Raw genomic sequence first — 15,233 nt, forward strand, 5'->3', positions numbered from 1 at the left:
CCATCTTCTGACAATCAAAAAGTTTGGTCTATTACAGACCAAGTGTTGATGAAACAAATGAAGTCTTACCTCTCCCTTCCCCAGCATCTGAGCTGTTCTTCACTGCTGACATCTCAGCATCATGCCCTTATTAGAACAGCCCAAACTGTGCTGGTTATGTTTAATTGGCCAAGTGAAGCAATCCCTCACACTCAACTCAATGGCATTTCTTTGTGTGTCTGTAACATGATCATTGTTGAAAAATCACATTTCATCAATTCCAGAATCTCAGGGACTCCTCCAGGTATCAATGGGCAGAATCCTATTGATTTTGGTGAAAGTTAGAAAAGCTTGATTGCCATTAAAATCCCTATTTAGTCATTGAGGATGTAGAGTGAGACGGTGACCTCATCATTAGAGTCCAGTTATGGTTAGTAGAGCCCTTAGCTGCCACACCCATACACTGAACAGAACCCTATTGATGTTGATGAAAATCAGAAACCAAAAAACAAACTGATTTTAGAAACCCCAAAAGCTTGATTTCCATTAACGTTTACCAAAATCAACAGAGTTCTGCCCATCGTGGGGGATGGGGGCAAGGGGCTTGGCTGGAGTGGAAGCACAAGATGCACATCTGGGTGTACAGCTTGGCCTACATAAGCAACACAGTATGTGACTCTCTAGTGTTGATTGTTCACTGGCAGAAGATACATAAAGGTTTCTCATTTACGCTCTGCTGCATGTTCAACTTCTCAGTCTCCTTTGCTTGTTGCATGGGCAATACCCCCACAAATTCTTGGAATCGGATAATTGGTGAAGTATTATTTAAGGCTGCCATGTTTCCAGTGCAAAATATAAACTAATTCCTAGCAAAGTGGGGACAAAACATTTCCATTACAAAAATATTTTTATAGAATCTCTTCCTCTCTCCTACTTTACTGCCTTCAAAACCAAATGCCCTTTGACAACCTTGTTGGATTTTGCTTTGCGTGGGTTCATACTGAGGTCCCTCTTGATAATTCTTCATTGCCACAGGCAGTAAGGACACTGCACCTCATGTGGAAAGGTCAGGACAATTGTGGGGCTCAGATGAGGGGAGAAGGTCATCTGAGGATGATTCTCCCCATAACAATGGAAACAAACAGCCAGGCTATGTTTTAAGGCATAAGCAAGGATTCAGCAAGCTCAGATGTTTCCAGATGACACTTGTTTTGTGACCATTTGTTTTCTCCCTTATATATATGCTGTATTTATTTGTTTTACTTTTATAATTTTAACTGTAATTTCCTTGGGGCAGGCACCTTGTTATATACTTTACTTGTACAGTGCCTTACACACCTATAACACTATAATTAATAATACATGGGAAATGTGTGGAAGGTCAGAGAAACTCTGGAGTGAAGAGGGAGGGAGACATTAAAATATCAGATTTTGGTAGCATTTTTAAGGTATAATGTGAGATGTCTGGGCCTTCCTCCAACAAATGAGCAGCGAGCAGGCCTGTCAAAAGTTCCTGTATGAAAATATTAACCAAGATAATTCCCATCTGGGAAAGCAGCTGGTTAGGAGGAAAAGGTGGAGAAGTGGCCCTCTGTCCTGATAGCAATGAGTTTCCTTAAAAGAGGGACACAGTGAGTGAGGTAATCGCTTTTCCTGGACCAACTTCTGTTGCTGAAAAAGAAGACGGGCTTTGGATCAACACCAGAACTGAAGGTTTCAAGAGGAGCGAGCGGGAAAGCCGGTCTCCTCTTTCACCCTCAGAAGTTGATCCAACACAAGCTATTACCTCACCCACCTTGTCTCTCACACTCCCTGGGACCAACAGGGCTACGCCACCACACTCCTCAAAAGCACATCTTCTTGGGAAGTGACTAGGACATGGCAGGGCTGGTTGTGTCACCCCCGCCGCCGCTGTAGGCCAGACCGGGGCTGTTACACTCGGGTGCCCCTGCGGCGGGCGGGCCAGCAGGGGAGAAATGACCCGGCCCAGGCACGGCCCCGGGCAGCAGCAGTGCACGCAGGCCCCACGGTGCAGGGGGCACTGGGGCAGCGCCTCCTCCCCTGCCGGGACTGAACGGAGCCCTCGGGCTGCCCACGTTCCCCGTCAGCCCCTGGAGCAGCTCGGAGCCGGGAGGCCCCTAGAGCGCCCCCGGGCGGCCAGCGGCCGCAGCGCAGAGCCTCAGCCCAGGAGGGATTTGCAGCCCCGCCCGGGCCCCGAGCGCCTCCTGACGCCACTAGGGGGCGCAGCGTCACCCCCGGCTTCGCACGGGCGGGGCCTCGGTGAGCCGTGAGCCAGGAGCCAGCCCCACAGCGCGGAGGGCGGCTGAACCCCCGCTGGGGGGCGCCGGCGCGGACACAGCCCGGGCGGGAAAGAGGCCCCGGCCGCCCCTGAGCCTGCCGGGGTGGCGCTGGCCGCACACGGCTCACCTGAGCGCTCGCGCGAGCCCCCAAGCGGCGCTAGGCGGGGGAAGTCTCTAGTGAGGGCTCATTATACTAGGCGTCCCTCTATCACCATGGCAACCCTGCAGCGCAAACCATTCTCCTCCGCACTCCGAAGGGAGCGACCGCTCCCATTGGGTGCGGGAGGAGGGAGACAAGGAACTCGAGGTGAGGTAGAAAGAGAATGCCGTTGGCTCGCACTCACCTCCCTCTTCCATGGTACTGTCTAGCTTCAGAGTCTCCCCCCGCGTGACTATTCGCGAGTCCGACACTACCATTCCGGGCTGGGGAAGGGGGGGGGGTCTGACATCTGATACCGGGTCATACCTCTGAATTCTCTCAAGGGCTCTGAATACGGATCGTTCCATTCATGAACAGATCCCTGGGGAGAGGATGTACTTTAACGTATGCCCTCATACAGAATAACGTTATACCGATTCCCGGCCTTCCCCTCTCCCCAGTGGTAGAATCCTAATCTCTTCCACAGAGGTGGTACGGACCGTTCCCCCGCCGCAAAGAACTGCGGACTTCGAAGGCGTCAGATACGCATGCGCAGGACGGCTAGCAGTGGGCAACAAGGCAGAGTGGGGCGCTTGGTGCAGGTGAGGTGAGGATGGTGAGCTTCCCTGCCGCGCGGGTACTAGAAGGGTCGCGGGGGACCCGGATGTTTCAGCCTCGTTTTTGATCGAAAGAGACAATCTCCACTGACACCCCAGCATTCCCCTCCCCCCCCCCCGACACACGCGCGTGTCTCCGGCTCGTGGCTGGGCAGCCGGTGACTTCGCGCCCTCCCACCCCCAGCGTGGGCACGTGCCGCCGCCGCCGCCCGCGCTGCCCAGCCGTGAGGAGGAGCTAGGGACACCCCAGGGGATAAGCCCCCGCCGGGGCCTGGAAGCCCAGCAGCCCTCCCTGCCCTGCTCCCCACGCCGGGCTGCCTGTGCACGGCTGGGCGCTCCCCAGGCAGGGTGGGCGGCACAGCTCCAAGCTGCGCCTTGACACACTCTTGCCTCTGCCCTGAAGGAGCCTGGCACTGGCCGACGACACCCCGTATTGCTGGTCCCTGCCCGTGGAGCCCGGCTGCCACGATGCTCCCTGAGGTGCTCACTCGCTGCTGCCCTTGCACTCCTGGACCTGCCTCTGCTCCTGAGGAGCCAGGGCAGCGGTGAGCAAGCATCTCAGGGAGCTCCTTTGTGGGAGAGGCAAGAGCACATCAAGGCACAACTTAGAGCTGTGCTGCCCGCCCTGCCTGTGGAGTGCCCGGCTGTGCAGGGGCAGCCCAGCTCAGGGAGCAGAGCAGGGATGGCTGCCAGGCACCCAGCTAGCGTCCTGGCTCCCCCAGTGTGGAGAGCCAGGGGCCTGGGCAGGCTGGGTGGCTCCCATCTGCTTCCAATCTGCCAGCTCCTGGCAGGAGGTGACCGTTTTCAAACTGTGGGGCAGGGGGATATACTACATAGTTTGAAAACCTTTATGCTAAATGGAAGACAGAAATCTGGGGGGGACGTTATGTGACTCCATGTCACCTCTGGTTTGGGGGGCAATGCCCCCCCTGCTCTCCCTAATCTCTGCCCCTGTGTAGAAGGTAAAGAAAATCCAGTCCTGGGGAATTGTGGGAAGGCACTGAAGGATTAGTAGCACCCAAATTATGTAACCTGGGTTACAGTTCGCCTTCACACTGCAAAGGGTGGGTGTCACAGCCTGAGTTAAAGCAGAATCCAAGCTCTAACCCCCACCCAGGCAAGCAAATCTGGATTCAAAGCCACTCCAAAAGCAGGTCAAAGGTTTTTGTGTGGTGACAGTATAGGTTTCAGGGCTAAAACCCAGTTAAGAGACTGGGTTAACCATGCAGTGAAGACATCCCCTGAAAGGGACTACTTACTCCAGGCAGATGAGGCTATTCCAGGGTGAATGCTTCATATGAAGCTTTGTTCTTTTTAAAGTGGGACTGAACAAGGCTCTGAAAATGTACTTGGGGTTTCTGGTTTTAGAGTACAACTGATTAAAATTGATAAAATTCCCAGCTGATCAAATATTTGAGGAAACTAGTAGGTTTGTATAAAATAGTAACTGAAAATACTCTTAAAATTACAATATGTACACTCAGGAAGACACTTTCCAGAAAGAGCCTAAAAGATTCTCACTCACTGAGGGCTCATCCCTAGGTCTTAAGAAGAGTTAAACAGTGATTTTAAATATATCCTATCATTTTACTTTTTTAAAAGCCATAATTTGTCTAAGCATAAATACTGAAAATTGGAACCAACAAACACCAGAAACTGGAAATCCTAAATATTCTATAGGGAATCATCCTGTGGTGCGAGGTTGGATAGATAAGAAATGTCTGAGCTTTTCTTTCTATGTTTTGTCCTTGTATCTGGAAAACAGGGCAAGGCAGCAGAAGTGAGCAGGCTTGGAGATTGGAAAGCCATGCCTCTCTTTGGGAACACATTCAGTCCAAAGAAAACCCCACCTAGGAAATCAGCCTCCCTCTCCAACCTGCACTTGGTAAGTGCGGGGTTCTAGGGATCTTCTATCAACCCTTTAAGAACAAGGACAGGTAGTCTGCCTTAAAAATGTTATTGTAACAACTCTCATAACAAGTATTAGACACTCCCCCCCCCACACACACACAGACTCTCTCCGCTCTCATATTGCCATCTGTTTCTCCTTCCTCTTCTGGTCCAGAGTCATGACCACTTACTGATGGCTGGATAGTGAGAGAAGAAGTGGAATGTTTAGTTAGTGGCATACTTCACTCCATCTTCAGTCGGAAGCCAGATTCACTGCACCTGAAACTTCTAATGTGTGCTTTTAATACAGACCACAGTGGGGCAGGGGCTTTCCTTACAATTGGCACCAAAGATAGAGTAGGACCCGGAGAATGAACTCCCCTCATGTCCCTAAAGATAGCTCTTTTAGTTCAGGGGTGACATATGTTGGAAGGAGACTCTGCATAGGTGTGTGCGAGACAGAAGCTTGTACTGCAGCAGCATGTGCAATGTTAATAATAGGACATCAGATTCTATGGCCACTGATACAGCATCTTTCACAAGAATGCCAGTCACTTTAAAAAAAAGTGAAGGTGTGAGGGAAAATATGGAGAGAGAAAATGAAAATTTTAGAAACATTTATTTTTTTTCTGCAGCTGGACAGATCGACCCGTGAAATTGAGCTGGGCCTGGACTATGGCACTCCCAACATGAACCTCACTGGACAGAGTCTGAAGTTTGAGAATGGCCAGTGGATAGCAGGTGAGGAGCTGCTCCTGTTGCTTTGGTCTGGGAGGGTTGTGGAGTTACATGATGATTATAACTTTGGCCTGTCTCTCCTTTAGAGTCAGGGAGCAGCAGTGGGGATCGCAGGGAGACACAGCGCCTGCGCAAACGGAACCAGCAGCTGGAGGAAGAGAACAATCTCCTGCGTCTGAAAGTGGATATCCTGCTGGACATGGTGAGGATGGGGAGATTCACCTCTCTGAAGTGACCAGAAATGCCCCCGAGACAGAGTGAAGAGCTCTGGTTCATCCCAAAAACACAGGTCCTAATGCCAACCTGTGTCCCTGCTCCCATTCACACTGAACCCTACTCCGCTGTTAGACACACTTAACACAGTAGTAACTGTGCAAGAGTGAAGACTGACCTCATCCACTTCCTCTCCAAGAGGAGGAGAAGGTCCAGGTCCCTTCAGGAGAAGAGCTGGATTACAGTGAGTACCATAGTTGAGAGGAGGGGCCTGAACATCTGAATGATATAGGAAGACTTCCCCCATACCTTGAGTGTTTTCCACTTTCTATTTGTATATTAGTATCTTCTGCTTGTCACTACTGGGCTTCTGCAGTCAGTGAAATGAAGACCTTGACCATTCATGGTCACTTGAGATCTTAGGTTCCATAAGGCCTTCTTTTTTGCAAGAGTAATGAAAAAGATCTTTCATCTCCATATAGTTTTTCACCCCAAAGACCATTATAAACTGAAATACAGCAATACACAGGGATCACAGCTTCCATGGAAAAAAATGCAGCAACTCCTGGAGTGAAACATGGTAACTATTTAACAAAGTAAGAATGTTAACCGCTATGTCAGGGGTGGCCAAATTTACTGAGCCTCCAATTCATGTACGACAATCTTCCGAAGTTCAAGAGCTGAGGCACACCTGCTGGGGCTTGGGGCTTCAGCCCTGTGGCAGGGTGATGCCCTGCAGAGAGGGGAGTCTCAGGGCTTCAGCATGGTCCTGCTGAAGCCTCAAACCCTGGCCGGTGCACCCCATAGGGTTGAAGCCCTGAGACCCCCACTTCCTACTGAACAGAAGCCAGAGGCAATGCGCAGGAGGGGGGTACGTGGGGTCACATGCCCCCCAAAATCTTTGCTAGGATTTGCTGACCCCACTCAGTCACATGGCGCCACCGGGCCCCCTCTCTGCACAGCAGCTGCTGGAGCAGGCAAGCTGGGATTGCAGCTGTGGGGAGAGGCAGCGGCAAACAGCTGGGAGTTGCAGGGAGAACTCCTGAGGTTAAGAGGAAGGCATGCCTGGGAGGGCGTGACTCAAGCTGTTGGGAGGGGGGTGAACCTTTAAATTGTGACCTCCCCCAACTCTCAGGCACCAGTTGTCTCTAGCAGAAGCCCCAAGCTCCCCCTCCCCCGCAATCTGGTAGGTGGAGAATGGGGGTGTTGTGTGGGGGGGTCTGTGAGCTGCACTTTAATCCCGTGCTATGTCATCCTGACGAAATAGCAATTTGGGTAATTACATTCTCCTTCCCTAAATTCCTTCTGCAGTTTCAGTTAGAAAGATGCTGTTGTGGTTAAAGCACAGTCAGGAGATCTGTGCTCTCCATAGTGTTTCTGGGTGGCCTTGGGCAATTCAGTGAACCTTCATGCCTCAGTTTCCCTCTCTGTAAAATGAGAGTGATATTTCTCTACCTCACATGGGTGAAAGCTAATTCATTCACGTTTGTAAATCTCTGCAAGGTCATTGGACACAGTGTGCTGTGAAATCCAAAGTATTAATTGCGGAAGCTCTTTCTCACTTCTTCCTAAAGCTGTCGTATAGTGTGTTACAGACTCAGGACCTGCTGAGTTCCACCCCAAAGGCACTTGTGTATCTGTGGTGTATGTGTGTAAAGTGCTTAGGGATCCTGCTGGGTGTAAGGGACTTCAGAGATATGTTAGATCAGGGGTCGGCAACCTATGGCACGTGTGCCAAAGATGGCACGCGAGCCGATTTTTAATGGCACGCTGCTGCCTGCTGGGGTCCCAGCCGCTGGCCCCGCTCAGCGCCCGCTGCCGAACCCAGGCTGGGACCCTAGCAGGCAGCAGAATGCCATTAAAAATCCTGCCCACCCCAGCCCGCTCTTCTCCTCCCTCCCCTCCCCCAGCAGGGCAGGGTGAAGAAGCTTGGTCCTGCCAGCTGCTGCTACAGGGCAGGCAAGCTCCCCCCTCCCCCCGCCGTGCTGGGTTCTTGCCCCTCCTCCTCTCCCTCGCTGCTGCCTATCAGCTGATGGACCTTGCGAGGGAGGGGGAGAAGAGGTGGGACAGGGCCTTGGGGAAGGGGGGTGGAATCAGGGCATATCCCCTCCAGCCCCCTGCCATGAGCCACTCTGGGCAGGGGGCTGGGAGCACCCCCACAACCATAGTCCACACTCCCAGCCCCCTGCCCTGACCCCTGCACCCCCCTCACACACACCCCAGCCTCCTGCCCTGACCCCTGCATCCCCCCCCAACCCTAGCCCTGACTCCAGCACCCCCCACACATACCCAGCCCCCCACACCCCATGCCCTGACTCCTGCACCCCCCTCACATGCCCTCTACCCTGACCCCTGCACCCCCCCACAACCCCAGCCTTGACTCCAGCACCCCCACACATACCCAGCCCCCCCATGCCCTGGCTCCTGTACCCTCCTCACGCACCCCATGACCTGACTCTTGCACCCCCCACGTTCTCACCCCCACCATGAGCACCAAACGGGAGCTCCTGCACCCCCCTCCCCCACATTCCTACCTGCACCCCTCGCACCGAATGGGAGCTGCCCAGGTAGCACTCCACAGCCAAACCTCCTGCCCCAACCCTGAGCCCCCTCCCTCATTCTAGCTCCTGGCCAGACCCTATACCCCAACCCCCAGCCTTCTCCTTCACCCCCAGCTCTGTGCTCAGTGCACTCCCACCCTCAGCTCAGTGCAGAGAGAGAGGAAGAGAATGGGCTAGAACCAGGGAGAAGGTATGTACCCACTCTATGTGGACAGGGCCGGGATCCCAGACCTGCAGTGGGCTGAGCGGGGCCAGCAGCCAGGACCCTGGCTGGCAGGAGGCGGTGGACGGAACTCCAGACCGGCAGTGGGCTGAGCCGCTCAGCCCGCTGCTGGTCTGGGATTCTGGGTGCTGGCCCCTTGCCAGTCAGGGTCCCGGCTGCAGGCCCTGCGCAGCCTGCTGCCAGCCTAGGTGAACGGAACCCCAGGCTGGCAGCGGGCTGAGCGGGCCAGCAGCATAAGATCAGCATTTTAATTTAATTTTAAATGAAGCTGCTTAAACATTTTGAAAACCTTGTTTACTTACGACAATAGTTATATAATATATAGACTTATAGAGAGAGACCTTCTAAAAAACGTTAAAATGTATTACTGGCATGCGAAACCTTAAATTAAAGTGAATAAATGAAGACTCGGCACCCCACTTCTGAAAGGTTGTCGACCCCTGTGTTAAATAGTACTTTTCTTATTCTGGTGTATATTTCATAAAAACAATACTCCATGGGGATGTGAGGGATTATTCTTACTCTTATTCTTGTCTGCTCTTGGTTGCAGCTGTCTGAGACCACAGCTGAATCCCATCTGATGGAGAAGGAGCTGGAGGACCTGAAGAGTCACAGCCGGAGGAGGAAGTGAACAACAGCAAGAAACAGGGGGTTAGGGGATGGGCGAGCAAGGGAATTTGGTTTGAAATCTCCATCACCCATGCAAGCAGGGCTGCTAAAGCTGAAGGGCTCCTAAAGCCTGGCTGGGACAGCTTCATTGTCTTGGTAGCACATGGTGATATTACAGTCCACTGGACAGGTAGCCATGTTCCCAGGCTTGAAATGTTAATGCGGCCTCCAACCAGAAGGCATCTACTATACTACTCCATAGAGCTGATGCAATGCTCTTGATAAGTCACCGTAGGACATGTTCTGTAGTGATGAACATCTCTTTCTGCCCAGACCACTCCTCACTTCTTTTCCTCTATAGACCTGCCACTCAAAGCACAGAGCCCTTGGTGGAAGCACATGTTGATAATCTGTTTTATCAAGGAGTGCTGGGCAAGAGTCCTTTCTATACTGTGAGCAGAGGAGTATTTGTGAGTGGATGGTAGGGAAGATGTCTTTGTATATTTGCATGGCCTTAGTGTCTCTGGATTGCAGCTTCTGTATGGGTCTCCTTGCTAATATCTTTGATCTCACAAGCTTCAGATTGGCCTTTCCCCAACTCCTGTTCTAAAAATCAAATAACATCCTAAACTAAAACAGTCTTTCCATTTTCAGATATTTATTATTATTATTTTTGTACAAACCACTAACTCTGCTTCCTGCTGTTGGCAGGTGGGTTTCTGGAATTGTTTGTTCTCCTGAGTGTTTCTTACATTTGTATAAAATGAAAACAAATTAAAAAAATTGTATAAAATTAAAACAAATCACATTTGTGAATATGTTACATTCTTGCTAAGGTTGGGATCAGGTTACCCCCCCCGCCCCACAAACACACACACTCTCTTAAAGCCCTAACTGAAAACAGGCCCCAGAATGTTAGATGCTGCACAGACATGTAGTGAGAAACAGTCCTTGCCTGAAGAGCTTACAGTCTGATTACATAGGATAGACAAAGAGTGAGAGGGGAAACAAAGAGGTGGAGTGATTCATTCAAGGTCACACAGCAGGTCAGTGGCAGATCTGGGAATAGAAAGCCAGTCGCTTGAATCCCACGTCAGTGCCCTGTACACTAAACCAACACTGCCTCTATCTCACAGAGATGTATTATGCCCTTCCTCCATGGGCCATGGCGCAACTACTGGCCATTTCCTTCTGCAGCAGAGGAGATGAGCAAGTGGGGGAGGGCTGGGGTCTAATTTCCCCCCTGCATACCTACTTCGCAAGGTGTCAGGGCAAGAGCCTGTTAAGCTAAGGGCATGAGCCTTTGGAAGCAGAGGGGCCAGGAAGCCGTGGGCAATGGAGGAGGCCACCTAGGAGTTATGAACAGATGGAAGAGGTGGAGCGGATAGGCAAGGCTAAGGGCTGTGCAGCGGGTGTGGGGGAGCAGCGATGGAGCATGGGAGAGAGCCGCTAGGCAGGGGCGCAGGCTAGGGCCCCTTGCCCTGCTGGATTTGCAGAACTGGGCAGGAGAGGCCGCTAGGGGGGAGGTTGACCGCTAGAGGCCGCTCTCTCCCCCAGCTCTCAGCCCCTCCCGCGTGACTGTCCTCGCCTCCCTTCCGCTGTCTCTGTCCTCGGCCGGGGCCTCCGTCGCGTCGGCTCTCTTCCGGTTCCGGTGTCTCCCCCGCTCTCCTGCTTGCAGCCATGGCCGCCGCGTCGCCCCTGTCCCCCGAGGAGCTGCTGCTGCCCAAGGGCGGCCCGGGCAAGGCGGAGGAGCTGGAGGAGGAGCTGGAGGAGGACGACGACGAGGTACCGAGTCACGGGGCAGGGAGCAGGGGGAGCGTGGCCGCCCCCGGGCTCCATGTGCGAGGCCGGGGTGACCCCTGGGCGTGGGGGGGGCGCAGGGCAGGGGCTGTTCCCGGCGGCATTTCACGGGTCTGACTCTGAGCCTCCCCCGCAGCTGGACGAGACCCTGAGCGAGCGGCTCTGGGGCCTGACCGAGATGTTCCCGGAGAGCGTCCGGACCGCAGCGGGAGCTACCTTCGATTTGTCCCTCTCTGTGGCCCAGAGCATGTACCGGTGAGAAGGCGGCGCCGGGGGCGTGGCTGGGACTGGCTCTCCCGGGCCCGGGTGGGCGGTCAGGGTCGGTTATTGGCCGGTCAGGTACCGCGCTTGCGGGCTGCGTTCTCTGCCCCGCCACCGGTTGTTGGGCTTGTGCGCGAGCGTCAGTGAGCAGCGCAGACTGTGCTGAAGGGGTGTGTGGTAACGCTACACATCCTGCTCAAGCACATAGCAGAGTATGGGAGCCAGGACTGGAATAGCAATGGGGACTCCAGGTTAGATTCAGCTTTGGCAGAGCTTCCTGGAGTGTGCAAGACTGGAATATCAAAAATTAGTCCAAATCAGGATTGAGGTACCCAGGCAGAGCTGTATGGGAGTTTCTCTTGGTCCTCCCTTTCTAGAGGTAGAAGGGGAACAGGGGTCTGTTGTTCCATATACAGGAGACTGTTGTTCCTCCCATATGAAGGGAAATCAAATCAAGATTTTTCTGTCATGATTATTTTTTTCTCTCTAGATTCTCCAGGGCAGCTCTGTGGATTGGGACTACCTCCTTCATGATCCTCGTTCTTCCTGTTGTATTTGAAACTGAGAAACTGCAGATGGAGCAACAGCAGCAGCTGCAGCAGCGACAGGTGAGCCTGAAACCTCAAGACCCTTGCTCCATTGCAGTCCATGAACACAGGCTAATACTCTTTGGTTGCCTTGCAACAGAGAGATTAGCAGATGATAATGGGGTTTGTGGGACATCATAAACCTTGTTTTGCTTGAGTCACCAGGATTCCCCCCTACTTTTTCTAATACCAGCAGTTTCAAACTCATTTAGCAGAGAGGAGAGGGCTTGATTTCATGTTTAATTATGGTCCGTGAACCAGGGCATAAATTCAGGATGGCTTATTATCCTCAATCCACAGCACAAATCCCACTGATGTCAGTGGGAGGTTCACACAGAGATCAACTCTCTCTCTCTTGAAGGCTGCACTCACACCCACTACCCTATTCCATCTGCTAGAGTTATCAGTTAATGCTGATGTTGGCATGTCATCACTGGATTTTTACAGTGGCTACTTCAATCAGATTAAAAGGGGGAAGGGGAATTCATCACAGACTCATTGTTCCAAGCTCTCTGCAGATTCAGGCAGCTGACATGACATTGTTTACATTTAGTTTGTATGAGGAAGGTGCTCTTTGCAGCAGTGAGGGCTAAAAGCTGATTTGGGTTGGGGGCAATGTTCCCTCTCATTTTTTACATCCATGTGTGGAATAAATTTTGTTATGTGCACCAATAGGTGATGTGTGGCGGGGGTGGCACTGAGGAGTTAAGAGTGAGGGAGGAGGCTTAGGGTTGGGGGGCGGGGTGAGGGCTCTGGCTGGAGGTGTGGGCTCTGGAGCGGAGCCAGGGATGAGGGGTTTGGGATACAGGCTGCCCTGGGGCTGTGGTGGGGAGAGAGAACTCCCCCCAGCCCTCTCTCGCCACAGCAGCCCAGGCCTGGGCAAGAGAGCCTCTCCCTGTCCGCAGCAGCTCCAGGGCCGGGGGAGAGGCACCTCTCTGCGCTGCGTGCCTGCGTAGACCTTGATAGCCTGCTGCACAGCCGCATTGCTTAGAGGGAACTTAGGCTGGGGTGTGGGGAAGAGCGCTTAGGTCAGTGGTGGGCAATCTGTGGCCCTTCAGGTAATCCGCTGGCGGGCCATGAGACAGTGTTTACATTGACCATCTGTAGGCACGGCAGCCCGCAGCTCCCAGTGGCCACGGTTCGCCATTCCCAGCCAATGGGAACTGCAGGAAGCGGCGCGGGCCTCAGGGATGTACTGGCTGCTGCTGCTTCCGCAGCTCCCATTGGCTGGAAATAGCGAACCGCGGCCACTGGGAGCTGCGGGTGACTGTGCATGCGGACGGTCAGTGTAAACACTGTCTCCTGGTCTGCCAGCGGATTACCCTGATGGGCTGCATACAGCCCGCAGGTTGCCCACCATTGGCTTAAGTTCTGCATAACGTGAGTATATCATGCAGCCATCAAATACATCATATAGGCCTGATACAGCTCATGGGCCTCATGTTTGATACACCTGACTAAGAGTACTGAGATGAGATGTCTTATTTTCCCTTTGCTATCTGAATAAGTCTACAGCAGTTAGCTGCCATAGCAGAGCAGGAATGGTATTGCAAAGTGACAGGAGTATTGCACTCTCAGCCCTGCAGTGTGAGTTAAGAACAGACATACTGGGTCAGACCAATGGTCCATCTAGCCCACTTTCCTGTCTTCCAACAATAGCCAATGCCAGATGCTTTGGAGGGAATAAACAGAGCATGGCAATTATTGAGTGATCCATCCCCAGCATCAGGCAGGCAGAGGCTTAAGGATACCGAGAGCATAGAATTCCATTCCTGACCATTCTGGCTAATAGCAATTGATAGGCCTGTCCTCCATGAACTTATCTAATTCTTTTTTTAACGCAGTTATACTTTCGCTCTTCACAACATCCCCTGGCAACAATTTCCACAGATTGACTGTGTATTGCATGAAGTACCTTCCTTTTGTTTTAAACCTGCTGCCTATTAATTGCATTAGGTGACCAAGGAGTACTTGTGGCACCTTAGAGACTAACAAATTTATTTGAGCATAAGCTTTCACGAGCTACAGCTCACCTCATCGGATGCATTTGTGAATACAGATTAACACGGCTGGGTACTCTGAAACCTGTCATTAGGTGACCACTGATTTTTGGTTATGTGAAGTGGTAAATAACACTTCCTTATTCACTTTTTCCTCACCCACTGTTCACGATTTTATAGACCTCTATCATATCTCCCCTTAGTTGTCTCTTTTCCAAGCTGAACAGTCCCAATCTTTTTAATCTCGGCACATAACACTGTTCGCTTTTTTTGGTCTGCTGCTGCACCCGTTGAGTGCATGTTTTCAGAGAACTAGCCATGACTCCAAGATCTTTCTTGAATGGTAACAGCTAATTTAGTCCCCATCATTTTGTATGTATAGTTGAGATTGTTTTCCAGTATGCATTACTTTGCATTTATCGACATTGAATGTCATCTACCTTTTTGTTGCCCAGTCACAAATGTGGAACCCTTATTATCAGATGCTAAACCTCCTCCTTACTGGAACTATGGGGGTAGGGAGGGGTGCTATGCTGTTTTCAATCTTTATAGTTAATTTAAATAGTTTTTTTAACCCAGTATCATCTCTTGCAGATTCTCTTAGGACCCACTACAGGGTTGTCTGGCAGTATACCAGGGGCCCTGCCACCACTTTCTGGAAAGATCTAACTTCCAAAAGCTGCTTCAATCCATATTACATGGGGAGACCTCAACATTGATTCATTTGAACTGTTGGTTTGTCAGTCTGGGCATTCCCCCTGCCTCTTTTTTTTTTTTAAACTTTGGGACACTGACCTATCCATAATGGGGCAAAATCCCCTCTCCTGGACCTTTTTTTTGACAGGCTTCTGCCTGTAGCTTCCCCTCCCCAAAGGTAACATTTTTCCTTTTATCCAGTCAGTCCATGCAGTGAGCAGTTACAGAGACTTCAAATTGAAGAGCGCCTGTTGTGGGCTCCTTACCTTCGGACACAAATTAGGCTCTGGCACGTTTGTTCAGTAAATTCTGCAATTAAAAGAAAATCCTGTATTTCTCCTGGCTAAATCAAGGCCAGAAGAGGCCAGTGATAGAAAGGAAGGAGTGAATTTACCAAGAGGCAGAGTACAAAGAGTAGTAAGTTTCATCTGAGCCCTGTAGGAAAACTTGTTTTCAATATTTTCTTTGCAATTTTTTTTTGTTGGAGGAGGAAAGGGGAGCACATTTGGTTAAAGATTTTGCCTATGCCGATTGTTTGCATCATAAAACAACTACACTTTGGAAATCGGCTGCATATCTTTTTTGTATTAAATATTAAATAAATTGAACCCAAACATGTT

At 51.5% G+C, this 15,233-nt stretch overlaps 3 protein-coding genes across 10 annotated transcripts in view; 2 read left to right on the top strand and 1 right to left on the bottom strand.

Moving 5' to 3' along the window:
• The window catches only part of FAM227A (family with sequence similarity 227 member A), a 43,026-nt gene extending 40,294 nt beyond the window's left edge, over positions 1 to 2,732 (bottom strand). The window contains exons 1-2 of one of the 4 annotated variants that reach the window (XM_043543387.1): positions 2,407 to 2,613; positions 691 to 845 (exon numbers count right to left, since the gene is read on the bottom strand). In XM_043543387.1, the coding sequence (XP_043399322.1) occupies positions 691 to 817 (127 nt within the window). In that variant the 5' untranslated portion in view covers positions 818 to 845; positions 2,407 to 2,613. The other 3 variants (XM_043543388.1, XM_043543389.1, XM_043543390.1) reach the window with 3 other exon arrangements.
• Positions 2,733 to 2,863: 131 nt separating this feature from the next.
• On the top strand, positions 2,864 to 10,072 carry CBY1 (chibby family member 1, beta catenin antagonist). Of its 3 annotated transcripts, none has more exons than XM_027831255.3 (5): positions 2,864 to 3,020; positions 4,801 to 4,920; positions 5,561 to 5,666; positions 5,750 to 5,865; positions 9,211 to 10,072. In XM_027831255.3, exons 1-5 carry the CDS (start codon positions 2,967 to 2,969, stop codon positions 9,289 to 9,291), a joined length of 477 nt encoding a protein of 158 aa, XP_027687056.2. In that variant the 5' UTR covers positions 2,864 to 2,966; the 3' UTR covers positions 9,292 to 10,072. The 3 variants fall into 3 exon arrangements, with proteins under 3 accessions (XP_027687056.2, XP_007069153.2, XP_043399407.1); XM_007069091.4 differs by having other exon boundaries at positions 2,919 to 3,025; XM_043543472.1 differs by having other exon boundaries at positions 3,011 to 3,034.
• Positions 10,073 to 10,880: 808 nt separating this feature from the next.
• Positions 10,881 to 15,227, top strand: TOMM22 (translocase of outer mitochondrial membrane 22). Of its 3 annotated transcripts, none has more exons than XM_007069090.4 (4): positions 10,881 to 11,054; positions 11,206 to 11,324; positions 11,821 to 11,938; positions 14,512 to 15,227. In XM_007069090.4, exons 1-4 carry the CDS (start codon positions 10,950 to 10,952, stop codon positions 14,584 to 14,586), a joined length of 417 nt encoding a protein of 138 aa, XP_007069152.1. In that variant the 5' UTR covers positions 10,881 to 10,949; the 3' UTR covers positions 14,587 to 15,227. The 3 variants fall into 3 exon arrangements, with proteins under 3 accessions (XP_007069152.1, XP_043399424.1, XP_043399428.1); XM_043543489.1 differs by having other exon boundaries at positions 10,892 to 11,049; positions 11,204 to 11,324; XM_043543493.1 differs by having other exon boundaries at positions 10,895 to 11,042.
• The last annotated feature ends 6 nt before the right edge of the window (positions 15,228 to 15,233 follow it).

Source organism: Chelonia mydas, chromosome 1, assembly GCF_015237465.2.
Source record: "Chelonia mydas isolate rCheMyd1 chromosome 1, rCheMyd1.pri.v2, whole genome shotgun sequence".
Lineage (NCBI taxonomy): Eukaryota > Metazoa > Chordata > Testudines > Cheloniidae > Chelonia > Chelonia mydas.

Bases quoted from the DNA above. Each gene is read 5' to 3' on its own strand.
- CBY1 (XM_027831255.3), top strand. From the start codon at position 2,967: ATGCGCAGGACGGCTAGCAGTGGGCAACAAGGCAGAGTGGGGCGCTTG. The intron at 4,921-5,560 runs GTAAGTGCGGGG...TTTTTTCTGCAG, and splicing joins CCCTCTCCAACCTGCACTTG to CTGGACAGATCGACCCGTGA. The intron at 5,866-9,210 runs GTGAGGATGGGG...TCTTGGTTGCAG, and splicing joins TGGATATCCTGCTGGACATG to CTGTCTGAGACCACAGCTGA.
- TOMM22 (XM_007069090.4), top strand. From the start codon at position 10,950: ATGGCCGCCGCGTCGCCCCTGTCCCCCGAGGAGCTGCTGCTGCCCAAG. The intron at 11,325-11,820 runs GTGAGAAGGCGG...TTTTCTCTCTAG, and splicing joins GTGGCCCAGAGCATGTACCG to ATTCTCCAGGGCAGCTCTGT. The intron at 11,939-14,511 runs GTGAGCCTGAAA...CATCTCTTGCAG, and splicing joins AGCAGCTGCAGCAGCGACAG to ATTCTCTTAGGACCCACTAC.